Source organism: Euleptes europaea, chromosome 8 (assembly GCF_029931775.1).
Source record: "Euleptes europaea isolate rEulEur1 chromosome 8, rEulEur1.hap1, whole genome shotgun sequence".
NCBI classification, from domain to species: domain Eukaryota; kingdom Metazoa; phylum Chordata; class Lepidosauria; order Squamata; family Sphaerodactylidae; genus Euleptes; species Euleptes europaea.
The window spans coordinates 58,670,285-58,685,377 of NC_079319.1; the positions used below are offsets into that span (position 1 = coordinate 58,670,285).

The 15,093-nt window shown below is 39.6% G+C and overlaps 1 protein-coding gene across 2 annotated transcripts; it reads left to right on the top strand.

The window, feature by feature from the left end:
• The first annotated feature begins 1,614 nt into the window (after positions 1–1,614).
• SEH1L (SEH1 like nucleoporin) lies at positions 1,615–15,051 on the top strand. Of its 2 annotated transcripts, none has more exons than XM_056854456.1 (9): positions 1,615–1,726; positions 4,107–4,157; positions 4,562–4,708; positions 5,958–6,169; positions 7,818–7,916; positions 9,511–9,651; positions 10,030–10,187; positions 11,081–11,234; positions 14,617–15,051. In XM_056854456.1, exons 1-9 carry the CDS (start codon positions 1,616–1,618, stop codon positions 14,804–14,806), a joined length of 1,263 nt encoding a protein of 420 aa, XP_056710434.1. In that variant the 5' UTR covers position 1,615; the 3' UTR covers positions 14,807–15,051. The 2 variants fall into 2 exon arrangements, with proteins under 2 accessions (XP_056710434.1, XP_056710435.1); XM_056854457.1 differs by lacking the exon at positions 14,617–15,051 and adding an exon at positions 12,888–13,111.
• Positions 15,052–15,093: the final 42 nt, after the last annotated feature.

Here is a 15,093-nt window from a genome sequence, read left to right on the forward strand (position 1 = left end):
TTGCAAGCCCAATTTTATGCATGTTTACCCAAAAGTAAGTTCCTCAGATTTCAGTGACACTTACAAGAATGCATAGGATTGAAACCTTCAGATTTAGATATGAATAAACTGCTGTAAACAAAGTTGGCCTTATTCCTGAGTAAACAGAAAGTTTGGCAGAAACATTACATAAAATATCAACTTCTCTATCCAATGTAAAAGAAAATTATGTGTTGGACTTCCCGCTTTCTATAAATACCTATTTTTGACTATAGTTTAACACTAACGGTGCAATCATAATGTATACTCAGAAGTAAATCTCATTGAGTGCAGTATTGCCTGCTCAAGATTGTAGCCTCCTCTTGTAAGCCTCTTCCATTTAAATCAATGGGATTTTAAAGTGGTTAGCTTCAGGGGGATCATGCTAGGTAAAGCCAAGTACACAGAGGTATATGTATCTTACTGCTTGCATTTGTAAAGCATGCACCTCTTGCTAGTCCTCCAGTTTTCCCCACTATATCCCTTCTGAAAAGAGAACTCCCATGAGATTACATACACATACTTCTGCTCTGTTGTAAACCCATATTCCTTCCCTTTAACAAGCAGGTGAGGTAGACAGGTGCAAATAGAGATATTTGCTGTAATCACTGGTCGAGGGGTGACATGACTTTGCTTGCCTTTTCACGCTTTCCCACCGATTGAGTGGAACAGCATGCAAAACAAACCAGAATGGATTCTTCTGCTTCGCCAGTAGTAGTAACTATCTCCTTACAGTGAATTTTAGGGCTATGTCATGTATGAAGCCGCCTTATACGGAATCAGACTTTTGTCCATCCAAGTCAGTGTTGTCTGCTCAGACCAGCAGCGGCTCTCCAGGCAGAGGTCTTTCACCTCACCGAGTTGCTCGGGATTGAACCTGGGACCTTCTGCACGCCAAGCAGAGGCTCTACCACTGAGCCTTGTAGGAGTCCTTTAAAACTCACAAGGGATTTGCGTACTGAGACTGTAAGTAGCCGTGTGGGTTTATACTATAAAGGTTGGTTCCCAACCGTTTTTTGACCAGGGACCACTAGGACTTTTTTGTTCGGCGCAGGGACTCCAAGGTTCAAAATAAAAATTCCGAGAATTTGAAGATAAACTTTAATTATAACTGTGAGTTAAACATTAAGCTTAGAATAATATTTGAATATATATATTTTATAATAAGAGAACTTTTAATTGAAAACATTAATTTATTATGGGTTTATAACTTTGTTTCGCAGACCTTAATTTAGTTCTCGCAGACCCCTGGTTGGGAACCAGGCACCGCCGGCCTCACAAGCCAGCACGCAAGGCTGATTCTCCTTCTCTTGACGCAGGCGGCGCCTCTGCGTGGCGGCAAAGGCGCTTCCCATGAGCGACGTAGGGGGTGACGCCGTCGCCGCCCGAGGGAAAGGCGCAAACGCGCAAGCGCCGAGAAGGCCGACGATTGGCTGCCTTCTCCGCCAGGGCGAGGCCACGCGCCCGGCGCGGTTCTCTGAAGCCGAGTGAGCGCGCGAGCCCGGAAAAAAGAGAAAGGCGGGGGAGGGGAGGGAGCGTTGACGTCGTCGCGCCGTCTGAGGGGAACAAGCTCCGCCGCGGCCTCGAGGTCCCCGGGATGTTCGTCGCGCGCAGCATCGCGGCCGACCACCGCGACCTCATCCACGACGTCTCCTTCGACTTCCACGGGCGGCGCATGGCGACCTGCTCCAGCGACCAGAGTGTGAAGGTGCGGGGAAAGGGGCCGTTGCCGGCTCCGTTTGTGAAGGCTGCGTGGGCCTCCTCGGGAACGAAAAGCGGGAAGTCTCTCTCTCCCCCCCCCCTCGCCTTTTCTGAGACCGGTCGCAGCACCGCCCTTTCCAAAACATTTGTGGACCGTGATCCCGGCCTTGTCCATGGTTTTTAGTAGGCCCTACAACAATGTTGGGGTGGGATCTGAATATGCTGGGTAAAATTTTACTCTGCGCTACCCTAACTGGTGATGCTGCGACGTCCCTTATAAATCAGCGTTCTTACAAGGGAGGACGTGTTAGCCTGCAGTAGTAGAAAAGGGCAAGAGTCCAGGAGCACCTTAAAGACTAACAAGAATATTTTCTGTCTGCAGTAGTAGAAAAGGGCAAGAGTCCAGGAGCGCCTTAAAGACTAACAAGAATATTTTCTGTCTGCAGTAGTAGAAAAGGGCAAGAGTCCAGGAGCGCCTTAAAGACTAACAACAATATTTTCTGGTAGGGTATGAGCTTTCGTGAGCCTCAGCTCCCTTCTTCAGATACAGCTTAGAATGTGAATCCATCCGTGTTTTAAGTAGAGGAGAGTGAATTCAGACAAGCATCAGTATGTAAATGTTCTGCATTTGGTGAGAAAACTGATGTCTGTCTGTACCTGTGCACGTTTCTTCACAAGGTTGATGGATTTCCATTCTGTACGGCTAAATGTGGTGCCTTCCATGAAGATAATTCACAGTGGGTAGCCGTGTTAGTCTGTCTGCAGTAGTAGAAAAGGGCAAGAGTCCAGTAGTACCTTAAAGACTAACAAAAATATTTTTTCTGGTAGGGTATGAGCTTTCGTGAGCCACAGCTCACTTCTTCATCTGAGCTCACGAAAGCTCATACCCTACCAGAAAAAATATTTTCGTTAGTCTTTAAGGTACTACTGGACTCTTACAAGGGAGGAAAAAGCCACTTTGTTTTATGGGGAGGGAAGAAGGAAGGAAGCCTTTGACTTAACTAATGAGCCCAAAGGGTGCTTTTGCACTTCAGAGGTCTGGACAGTGATTTCTGTGGCAAAGTCCCAAACTGCAGCTGATTGCACAAAAATAATATATAGGTAGCTGCAATAGTAAAATCGGGGCGGGGGAGCGAGCCCAAATAATACTTAATTCTATCAAAGATGGTAATACAATGTGCAAACTTCCTAGTTGGCTAGGGTGGATGTTATAGTAATTTGAAAGTGGTAACATGTGTGATATGGAGGAAATGGACAATAAATTGACTACTTTAGCATCCCTGTAGGTGCATGCCGACTCCAAAGAAAGTCACGGTGGGGCTTGTTCTAAATAAACAAGCATGTGTATACTCATGCCCTTAATAAGCAGCCCTGTATATTGTTTGAGCAACTGTGGTACTATTGCAGTTATTATAAATGTCTCAAAGTAAACAGATTTGAAAAGCAATGCTGGAGAAGCTGCTATGGAGAGGAGCATTGCAGGTTATTATGTGATTGTACACATTTCACTATGAGCAATGCAGCAACTGTTGCGTTAGCATTTTCATATTCAGGTCTTTGTTTCTTCCCCCTACTTTTATGAACAGAGTCGCTGTCTATTACATTTTTATTCTACCTTTCCTCTAAGAACATGTGTATATCTCCTCCATTTTGTATTTAAAGCATTCCTCTAGGCTAGGTGAGAGTGACTGGCCCAAGATTATGGGTGAGTTGGGATTCAAATTCAGGTCTCCATAGGCCTAGTCTAAAACCAAAAACCATGTAATAACTTTTATTGAAACCAGCCAAAGTGAACCAGAATGTTATGTAAGCTTTCAGGTTCTTCAGAACTCTTCATTCCGGAGAACTTGAAAGGCTGTGCAGTGTGTTGTGTTACTTTGTGTGGTCTTAATAAAAGGCATTGATATGGCTTTTCAGTTGTGGAGATTGCTGTGGAATAATACTGCTGGTCACATTTTTTGTCTAGTCCTAGTCTAACACTTTAACTTCTGCACCACCCTGGCTCTAAAGTATGATTGCAGTTTTCCTGATTTGGGTTTGTATCCCTTCGTAGCATTCAGTATGTAATCAAGATCCCTTCGTAGCATCAGTATGTAATCTTTTGTAAAATAATTATGCAAGTTCAAATGATTTGAATTTTGGGTTATAATTTTCAGCAAGGAAAATACAGCTTGACAAAAGGTTCAAAATAACTGGAACTGTATAGACAGGTATAATTACACATTTAGCTTCAGACTAACTGTCTGCATATTTATTCAGAAGAAAGTTGTACCAAGTTCAGTGTTGCTTAAATATGTATAGAATTTCAGCTGGAGTTATCCTGTGAGTTTACACCAGCCATGATTTATGGGGTTGTTTCTGGACATTATTCTTTGATTTCCTAATAGGTTTGGGACAAAGGTGAAAATGGAGAGTGGCACTGCACCGCTAGCTGGAAGGTAAGGGTTTGCCCCTGACAATATCTAAGAATTCCAATATCTAGGAATTAGGGATGAGAAGTCACCATGAAGGGAACATTCTAGTATTGGGGTTCACTGCTCATGTAAATTCCTTACTTTTTTTAAATGTAGAGACAGTCTGTATAATGATGCATTGTGCCGAAGTCATTTACTGGAATTTTCAAGTTCTGCCTGAAACTAAAACATGTATTTATTTATCTGCTTAAATTTGCAGCTGAGTACTCTCTCCCGTGCACATAAGCATTGTGCACATAACAGTGTGGGGAGGGGAAAGCCGCTTTGAGACTCCTTACAGTAGAGAAAAGCAGGGTATTAAAACCAACTCTTCAGATATTTAGTACTGTCGTGTTCAGTCTGTAAATTCCATGTTTTTAATCTTACAGACGCACAGTGGCTCTGTGTGGCGTGTGACATGGGCACATCCAGAGTTTGGACAGGTCTTGGCATCCTGCTCATTTGACAGAACGGCTGCTGTATGGGAAGAAATAGTTGGAGAATCCAATGATAAACTGCGAGGACAGAGTCATTGGGTGAGGTTTGAAGTGTGAATATCTGCTTACTAATTCCATCTCTGGATTTATTTTGTTGCTGTTGATAAATGAAACATTTTGCATGATAACCTGTAGAGAGGGTTTTTTTAATACCAAATTCAAAATTATAATTCCATTTTTTAAAGTGACACGCCTTCATACAGATTAGAATGGAAGCACCAGCCACAAAGGAAAATAGGGTGTTCCCCCTTCACACTACCAAAGTGTGTGTGAGGTTGATTGAACTTTCAGTGGAGATTGCAAAGTGATTGCCATTTTAGTATATTATAGCAAAATAAAACAAAAGTTCAGCGGCCTCTTAAAGACTAACAGCATTTATTTCTGTATGAGCTTTTATGAGTCGCAGCTCAGCTGTTTAGATATTTGGAGATCAAACTGACATTCTTATGTAAGGGGGGAGATTATAACAAGGGGGAGAGGAGGAGTTAAGGCAGAGAATTCTGCCATGAACCTTCAAACTCTGTTTAAGAGTTGTAAATCATCCTGGCTTAAACAAAGACTTTGATGTTCTTACTCACTACAATATCTAATAGCACCATAGCACTCACTTTATAGAAAATTTGTTTGGATGTTTTTAACATGTTTCTATAACTTTATACCAGTGCTTGTAAATTTTCACTTATCACTTTTGCTTATTTATTCAAACCTCTGTCCTCTCACAACATCCATTATTTGCAACTGCTATTCCATTTAAGACACACAGAGGGCTCACACTTTGAAGTATTACAACTGGATTCACCCTTAACCTTTAAACCGCTGATTTTCCCTACACAGATTAACACTTGAAAGGTTTGTGGCAGAATTCACTCTGCCTTAACTCCCCCCCCCTTAGGTTGGAAATCTGCTTTGCTTTCTGCGCATGGTTATAGGTCTTCATACAATTGTAGGGGTTTTGTGATCATGTTATCCCATCTATTTGAAGTCACATTGCTTGGAAGTAGATAGCAGGAGCGCAGAAGGATCAGGATAAATGTTTTTAAACATAATAATCTGTTCATGCACAGGGATTTTTCAGCGCTTTCCTATCAGTGACTGCCATTCCCTCCCTTCCCCCTCTTTCAATTTTTCTTTCTGTTAATTTACAAAGTCAAGTATCTGTGGAGTCCCTTGAAGATGGTAAGAGACCCTTACCTTGTCTGTGGGTGGACCCGTGCTGCTCATTTTGTAATATGTGCTATGGCCAACCAGTTTACTCTTAAATAACGTTCTTATGGTTTTGTTTATTTAGGTAAAGAGGACTACTCTGGTGGACAGTAGGACGTCAGTTACAGATGTGAAGTTTGCTCCCAAGCACATGGGTCTTATGTTAGCAACATGTTCAGCAGATGGCGTTGTTAGGATATATGAAGCTCCAGATGTTATGAATCTCAGTCAGTGGTCCCTTCAACATGAAATTTCATGTAAGCTAAGCTGCAGTTGTATTTCCTGGAATCCTTCAAGGTATGTCATTACTTCCCTTGAGACTCTATGGCAGTGATACTCAGAGGCTTGGGAGTCACATGTGGCTCTTTGGCATACTACTGTGACTTCTCTGAGCACTATTACCCAATCACCTGACTAACAGTTCAGGAAAGTGGGCAAGGCCCTTGCCTGGAGGGGCTTGTGGTCAACAGGTGGTTCCCACCTTGAAACAGCTGTCGCTGGAGGAATGGGAAAACTGGAAGCCTCCTTGAGGCTCAGGCTTCATCTGAGGGATGGAAGTAAATATGGTTCTTTTGGTTGATGACAAGTATAAATGTTGCTGTCCATAAGCTGCAGATGAGTTCCAGTGTTCTAAGGAGTGACTGAAGAGGGAAAGTCTTGTATGTTTCTTGTGCATGGTAAAATTACAATTTCCTTATTAATAGAGAGATTTTGGAACTAAAAGGAACCTTTGAATGTTATATGTTAGGGTCATCTGAATTCACTGTGCATGCTTGTTTGAGAAGTAATAATTTAGGAATTATATCCTTAAGCAGGGTAGATAAAAATCAATGATTTTTTTTAAATCAAAGAAATCAGATTTTTCAGAATTAAATCAGATTTTTTTAAATAAAATGCTTTTTGAGGAAAAATCAAAAGATAGTTTAAATAGTTTTCTATTTAAGATACATTATAGTCCAAAGGTTATTCATCATGAAATAAGGATTAGCTTTTTAATTTTGTAGCATGAGACTGTATATACATACAATGTTTAAATGTTGGGATAAACGAATTCTACTAATCCATTCACAATGTCATGCTCTTCCAAAGGTTTCTGAAAGATTATTTTGAGCAATTTTTCCATCTGGAAGATATTATAACAAATGCTTGGTTTTGCAGTTCTCAAAACTGTAAATTTGTGTCTGCGGAGATAACATGCTCTACTTCACAGTAAAAATGTGATAAAATAAACATACAGAGTTGAGAAAAAAGACCTTAATCCCATTGTTCCTTTGCAAATCTATGTACACAGAATCAACCGCTCACCTCTTAAGTGCTAAGATTCAGGAAGTTCAATGAATAGAAGACTGTTTGGAGTGGAATAGATCTTCACAAGGAACAAAGTGTGAGGAGGGGTAGGGGCAAGCTGTAAAAATGAAAGTGAAACCTTTGGAGCAGAATGCTCCACAAGTCGAGATCTTTGTGTGTGTAGCCTGAGGTTTATCATATTATTCTCTACCTGGAGGAGAAAATCTATAATGGCAGCAGGATGTAAAAGAGACCCAGTTTGGGAATATTTTAATGAGGTTCCTCTATCTATGGGTAAGGCAGGCATGCATTCAAAATGCAAACACTGCAACAAAGAAATGCAAGGCCTGGTTGCACGAATGAAACTGTAGATAGTTCACCTCACAATAATTTCATAATTATCTATCTGTGTATTTCTAATAGTATAACCAAATAAGTATTTTTGATATAACTGTAAAACTAATCTGAAGGGTTATTATTATAAAAATAAAACCTTCATCTGGTTGTAATTATTATATGGGCAAGAATGAGGCTTTATGTAGAAAATCATGATTTAAATCAAGTCTTACTGACTCGTTATTTAAATCGATTTGATTCAAATTATACCCACCCTGTCCTTAAGTGACCCTTGTAAGTATATTTCATTTTGTAATTGCAGCTGTCGTGCTCACGCTCCCATGATAGCTGTAGGAAGTGATGACAGCAGTCCGAACGTCCTTGCAAAAGTTCAGATTTATGAATACAATGAAAATACCAGGTGAGAATTTCCGTGATGGCCTTAATTGTTTCATAACGTAGTTAGAGTATTGTTTGTGCATAATTAGCAAGTGTCAACGTTTCTGAGAGTTAAAGTACTGAGACCTTAACTTTATATTCGCTTAATGTCAGACACTGGGATCCAAACAACTGTGAGCATGTTTGAAGTTTGGTTTTTTTAATCACTCCCCAGTGACACATGGCAGAAAGTACTTGAAACTGAGGGGTATCTCAGAAGCCATTTGTAATAGTGTAAGGGATGGGAATCTGTTCAAAGAAAGTGGGGAAAAATCAGCTATTGGGGCTGTTCTAAAGCTGTTTGAATCTTGCTTTCTCATCACACTATTTCCAGAAAAAACCTCTAATTGCCAGCTGATGATAGCAATGCTGAGTAATACAGTCTTCTCAATGTGTCCTTTCAGTAGTCTTACTGCAGAGAGAATAGCCAATTCTAGCTCATTCCTAACACAAGTCAGCAGATCTCGCTGTGCATGTTAAAATATACATGTTAAAATATGCATACCATATAGACCTAAATCTTTTTGAAAATCAAAGCAGAAATTGATATCTATTTTTGGTTTAAAATACCTAATAAGTAATAACTACTGTATCACTATTTTATAAAGTACTTTCAGTCTGTAAAGTGCTTTGTCCTCAAACCGACACTCAGAGAGAGAATTAATACATCATACTGCTAGTGTCTCTGCAACATGTATCTTTCTTGGGGGTAGGGGTGGGGGGAGACATGTCTAAGAAAAAAAACACCTGCCAGCCTTTATACTTGAGCCAAACTACATACTGTGTTGCCAGGAAAACAGCTTTTTTGTTCTACCCAAGAATTCAAACTCCCTTAAGATGGTTACAATAAATTTGAAAGAATGAATGATACTGAAGTAAAATATGGAGCGTATAGACTGTAAAGCATGTTTTTCTTTGAGCCATGCTGCTTAATTTTTATATTTCTACTAATATAGAATTAAGAAACATTAGCTTTCTGGAACGCAGTAGTTCAGACAGAACTTCCATGATACTGTGTTAGACTGCAGGAGCTAAGCAAGCCGTCTTTGCTCTATTGAATGGAACCATTGAATCCAACCAAAAGAACATTAATGACTTGTTTTTAATATTATGGTGTGGTTTTAATTGTAAACTGCCTCTCACAGGGCTCTGAAGAGGCAGCATATAAATAACATAAATAAACATTGGGTTCTTGGAAAACTTTTGTTTTATAGCAAAGAGCTGTTATGGTTAAAATAATTTCAGGATGGCTTGATTCCATCTTTGAGCTGGCAGTAATACTTGGCTGACAAAGTTCCCTTTTATACTGTACTGCAGCATGCTCATATTTTCATCCCTAACATGTTGACCCTATCGGATCAATCAATAACATCATAACATAACACATTAAAAAATCCACATTACAGATGTACAGCAATATTGTTTGTGTTCAGATAAGTTCTAGAATTAAAACGCATTCCTTTATTGCTAAATTCTCAAATATATTTTTTAATGTGTTGTAATTAAAACATCTTTGTGAAAACATTAACATTTGTTTGGCTTTTGAATTAAGAGTCTGCCTGTCTGTTGTTCCTCAGGAAGTATGCAAAAGCAGAAACTCTTATGACCGTCACAGATCCTGTGCATGATATTGCATTTGCTCCAAACCTGGGGAGGTCCTTTCATATTTTAGCTGTAGCTACTAAAGATGTCCGCATTTTCACACTAAAGCCTATCAGGTGAGTGTTTAAAGGAAATAGTCAGGACCATCCTAAGCAGGTCTATTCAGTGGGGCTCCTTCCCAGGAAAGTGTTCTTCATATTGCAGTGATTGTCGTGTGAGAACAGATTTGTGTAACCCTTTTCTTTGAAGTGTGAAATAAATTGTCCTTAGGATTACAAATCTACCAAGTTTATGAACACACTGCATACCAAATAATCTATTGTAAAGCCGTCATGCAAATGGAAGAGACTACATTCTATTCAGTGTTCTGCTGTTTAGGATTTTGGAGCTTCTTCTCCATAATAAGTATTTTAAATGAATTCAAATGTCTGAGATGCATGTATTTTAAGCCGACTGTGCTTGCCTGGCCAAATAGAATGCTTGCTTTTCAATAGAAAAGAATTGACTGCTTCATCCGGACTGACAAAATTTGAAGTTCAATTAGTGGCTCAGTTTGATAACCACAATTCCCAAGTTTGGCGTGTGAGCTGGAACATTACAGGCACAGTGCTTGCCTCATCAGGAGATGACGGATGTGTAAGGCTGTGGAAAGGTAAGAGAGCTATGATGTAATGCATAAATATTTTTTAAAGCCCTCAGAGTTCTCAAAAGTCAAAATTCCCTTGATAGAACTTCCTGGCAGTGTGTGTTCAGTGTCTGCATAGCTCTTGATGTATTTCAGCAGTGGTTACAGTCTGACCGTAACAGGTGCAGTCAGAAAACTGATTCTCATGAATAAATTGCAGAAGTTAAACTGCTGAAGATGTGTGTTTTTTTCCATTGAAATAATTGTGATACTATAAACTGAATTCTAAATAATAAACCTTGGATTGGTTTGTCTTTCTGTTGTAGGAAGAAAAGGGGAAGTCTGCATTCAGACTGGTATAAAGCCCCCACAGATCTTTAGGCTTAGTTTGCATGATCCTTTTTAATATTATTGAATAGAGGCCTTCCCTTATTTTGAATTCTGAGGAAGGGAGAGAGATCCACCAGCATTCAGAAATTGATCTGAGCAGGGAAAGGCTTTGTGGCCTTCCTATGTCCTGTGCATTTAGGGTGAAAACTACAGCACATCAACCTATATTTTTATAGCAACTTTTGACAGCAGCCCCTCCCCTTCCCATGAGCTCAGAGGTGAGCTGCTCTTGGAACAGATGAGGTGCTGCTGCTTTTTAAAAAAGCTAAATGAGTTGAGCAGGCTGAGTTAATATAGAGCAATTGTGCTTTCTTCTCCATGAGAGCATGGGTCACAGTGATAGTAAGCCATATAGGAACAGTTTTACATGTGTTGTAACAATTTGCTTGTTTTCGTTGGACAAACTAAGGCAGTTTTAAAAAAAGGTATTTAAAGGATAATATTATGACTTCACTATAAATGCCGAAGTATAGTTTCAGCAAAAGCTAATATAATTGGGATATGTGCTTGTTCTCTTCCTCACCCCCCAGCTAACTACATGGACAACTGGAAATGCACTGGGATTCTGAAAGGTAACGGAAGTCCTGTCAATGCTAGCTCCAGTCAGCAGGGAGTTTTTAATGCTCCTTTAAGCACAGCCAATCCAAGCCTTCAGAATTCAGTCAATGGGACATCTGCTGGCAGGTAGAGTGTTTTGCAGTTTACATTTTTTTCCTTCTGTAAATATCACCCTTAAAATCTTCAGCAAGTCTCATTTTCATATGCATATTTATTAATACAAATACTGCATCAATAGCTAGCAAGTGGTTCAGCTGTTCTGGTCCTGCTAACATTGCTGTAAAGTGTTTAATAAATGAAGCATTTTCCATCAATTATTCATATCCTACATGTGCTGAGACCTTTGAGTATTTTAAAAATAGGGTGTGTTTCTTGTTACCCTGCATCACCTCGAAATCACTGATCATCCTGTTGCTTCTCAACCAAGGTCTCCTTGACTTGTCCTCTGCCACTTCCTGAGACTTCTTGGGAAACTTCCATCCTGTTCTTCAGTAGTGCTTGGCAGCCACTTGGGTACTGAAAGCTACAAAGTCTTTGAGGCCTTTCCCTGCCCTTACAAACTTGCCTCTGAAAGGAACCATTGTCAGACATTGAACTGTATAGGACTGCCCCTGGAACTTGGATGCAATCATAATAGTGGCATTTGATGGACTCAACTCGGAGCACGTGCTTCAGTGTCAATATGTTTTCCAGGATATTTTGCCACAAAGCATGAAGGCTAGCTTCAGTTTTAAAGCGGTCATGCTTGTGTCCTAGTGGCAAGGCTACAACTCTTAGTGCCAAGGCAGCATATTTTGACACACTTGAGAGAGCACACACCCCACACTTCTAGTTCTAATATTAACACACTTTGGTGCTGCTACTTAATATTCTCCCTCCTTGTTCATTAGTTATCAAACTCAAGCAGTGAGTTTACAGGGATTGGAGGCACTGCTGAAGAGGAGAGAAACTTTGCAGTTGGCCTGTGGTGTCAGCTTGACTGCTGTGACCTCTATGCAGTTGTGTACTCTAGCTTTGTGTTCCCTTGTTGTGGTCTGTGCAACTTGATGGTGGTTGGATAGAGGTGATCCTTTGTATGTGGACCTCAAAGGCAGCCCACCATTGAGAAGAGCTGGCTAATTTTCCTGTTTTGGAGTGTGCAACTGGTCTGGTCCTCCACTCCCAATTATAATGAAAATACTGCAACAACACACACTATGGTTTATTTACCACTTGCACCCACTAACTGGATGATAAAACTTTACTCCCCACCCCCAGCTGAATGGCAGGTTTGTCTTACATTGTCCCCTTATGATGGTAAAATTATCTTTTTAGATTAAATGAATGCTAGGGCACAATTCTGAAGTAAGAAGCAGTGAAGGCTTAGCAACGAAAAGCATCTAAAATATTAGATTTCTACAATGATAGGGTTTTCAAACTGTAAACGAAAAGGGAAAATAGGGCATAAGTGGACATATTGTAATTAATAGTCTGTAGATCCTGTGCAGTACACATGTAAATGCTGACTACTAGAAACGTTGGTAAGAGAAACTAGTAGATAGCATTTTAGGGCTCACTGTTTGGTACTTTGTTGGTAAACTCTAGTAACACTACTAACATTTTTGAAGATCAAATTCATTGTGTTTTAACAGGAAAGTAATAAAGTGATTGGAAAAGATTAAAACTTAATTAAACCTACCAAATACTGCTTTACGGTATTCTTATTGTGCTTATAACCATGTGTGTCTAAAATTGTGATGCATTTTTTCCCTTCTTCATTTGTATTATGTCCTTTAACAGAAAGCACAGCTGATACCAAGCTAACTGGAGTAACTTTGCTGTTTTGCTGCTTGTTGCATGCACACAGGAATGGAAAGCGAACTCCTTTTCCCCCTCCCCATCGCCGTTTGATCTCTTCCCGAGACACCAGCAGTCTGTCTACTACTAAATGCAAATCAAAAGGCTCTGTTTAAAAAAAACACTGTATATGAATTCTACTAGCCAGCGCAGTACGATTTTTGTTGGAACCATGCGGGGGTGGGGGAATCACCCTCTTGCAGAGACAGTTTTCCTCCCTGAAACTGTTGGAGGTGGGAGGGATTCAGTGAGGATTACTATCCTTGTATCCTAAAATGACAGGAGAGAAAATCCTAGCGTGAAGCCACTGAAGTCAATTGGTTTTCTTTAAATTTCTTCTGAGTATTTGGTTGTTCTGCATCTTGAAGTGTTCAATTAAATACCCAACATTACAATTTTGTTGATGAATTTGTAATGCACAAAGAATGCTTAAACAATGTGAACAACATTGTAATTTGATGCATGTACAGTTGGTATCTTATATTTAGTTTGTTTCACTTGTAAATACTATTTCAAGGGGGGGGATACCGTAGTTAGTTGACTACCAGTGTAACCCTAATCAGAGTTACTCCACTCAAAGCCTATTGTTTTAGTGGGCTTAGACTAGAAGAACTCTGCATAGGATTGTACTGTTAGCAAGAATGATTTTAGCTAATGGCTGCATGTTCCTGGGGCATGATTCCATGAAGTAATAAGACTTCATCTCATCATTGCACTGTGGTGGTGAACCCCCTCCAAATGAACATTTGGAAGTTGCTCTGGGAATTATTGACCATTGCATCAAGCTTTGCATTCTTTGTAACAACTGGTTTTGCCCTGGAATAAACTGAAACAGTGCCCTATTGGAAACATTTGGCAAGGCTTGGCAAGGAAATATCTTGTTTTAAACTGTTAAAACTGCATGTAAATGTAACTCTAAATAGGTAATGTCTCTAAAGTTTACTAGCTTGACCATTCTACTATGTAAATTTTCTAAATTTCCAAAAATGAGAAGGATTACAAACTGGTGTCTTTAATATTACGGGTAAGTCACAAAAAGTGGAGTAGAAAAGAAGCGACATGGCATAATTCTGCGTTTAATTTAGCAGAGGTTTGGGGTTTATCTGATATTTTCTTCACAAATATGTAAATATGCACACAGATTGTATTTCAGTGAAAAGGAATTCTCTTTTTTTGTATATTGTGGAAATCTAAACTTTGTAAAAACAGCCTGTTTTTACATCTCTTCTATAAAATGTGCAGTAAAGCTAATCTAAACTGGATGGAAATATAGCATACGTACATGCATAATTAATGTATGCCTGTCTCCTGCAAGTATTACTAAAAGCTAGTTAATGAGTTGCATAGTTTTACAAAGTCAGTAAGCAAAGGTGTTTATAATTGTTAGGAATTAACTTATTCCTTAGTGAAATGCACATGGGTCGTATTTTACATGATCCCTTGTGACTGTATTCTTAAGGAACAATTTCCATGCTTCCACAATCAATTTTGTTTTGAATCAGGGACTTTATTTTTGCCATTGTATCTTGGTTTTTTTTTCTGTTCAGCATGGATTTACTAAAGCCTTTTTTCCAGCATGTGTCTCTCCCCTTTGGTTCTCCTTGTATTTACTACTTTTCTCTTTCTTCTGTGTGTTTTTTTTTGTTGGTGTTCCTGTCTTAATTGTTTTCAGGTATTTCTTTCCCCCTCTGGATTCCCCACGGGCTGGATCAAGGTGGTCCAGTTATGCCCAGCTCCTACTTCCTCCTCCTCTGATAGAGCACTCTTGTGATGCTGACACTGCCAATCTTCAGTATCCTCACCCTCGCAGACGATATATCTCTCGACCTCTTAACTTGTTACGGGAACACGAAGGGGTTTAATACACATTTAAAGCTGTCTAGAGAGGCCTTATTCAGATGCTTGTTAAAATGCTTCATTTTCTGGCTCTTTGGGTTTTTTGCCTGTTCCCATCTGAATTAAGGCTTTTGAAGGTGTGTTTTGAAAACCAAAACATGGTATTTGGAATCCAGCAAGTTAGTGTGCTTCCATCAAGGAAATACTAGCCCCACTATCAGCCCTTTTGAACTATAATGAAACAAACAAGTAGTGTTGATTATGAGTTACCCACACAAATTCGAAATATTTGTTCCATCTTTTTTTTATGCTC

Coding starts and splice junctions, on each gene's coding strand:
- SEH1L (XM_056854456.1), top strand. CDS start 1,616: ATGTTCGTCGCGCGCAGCATCGCGGCCGACCACCGCGACCTCATCCAC. Junction 4,158..4,561: donor ACTGCACCGCTAGCTGGAAG/GTAAGGGTTTGC, acceptor TTAATCTTACAG/ACGCACAGTGGCTCTGTGTG. Junction 10,188..11,080: donor ATGTGTAAGGCTGTGGAAAG/GTAAGAGAGCTA, acceptor CTCACCCCCCAG/CTAACTACATGGACAACTGG.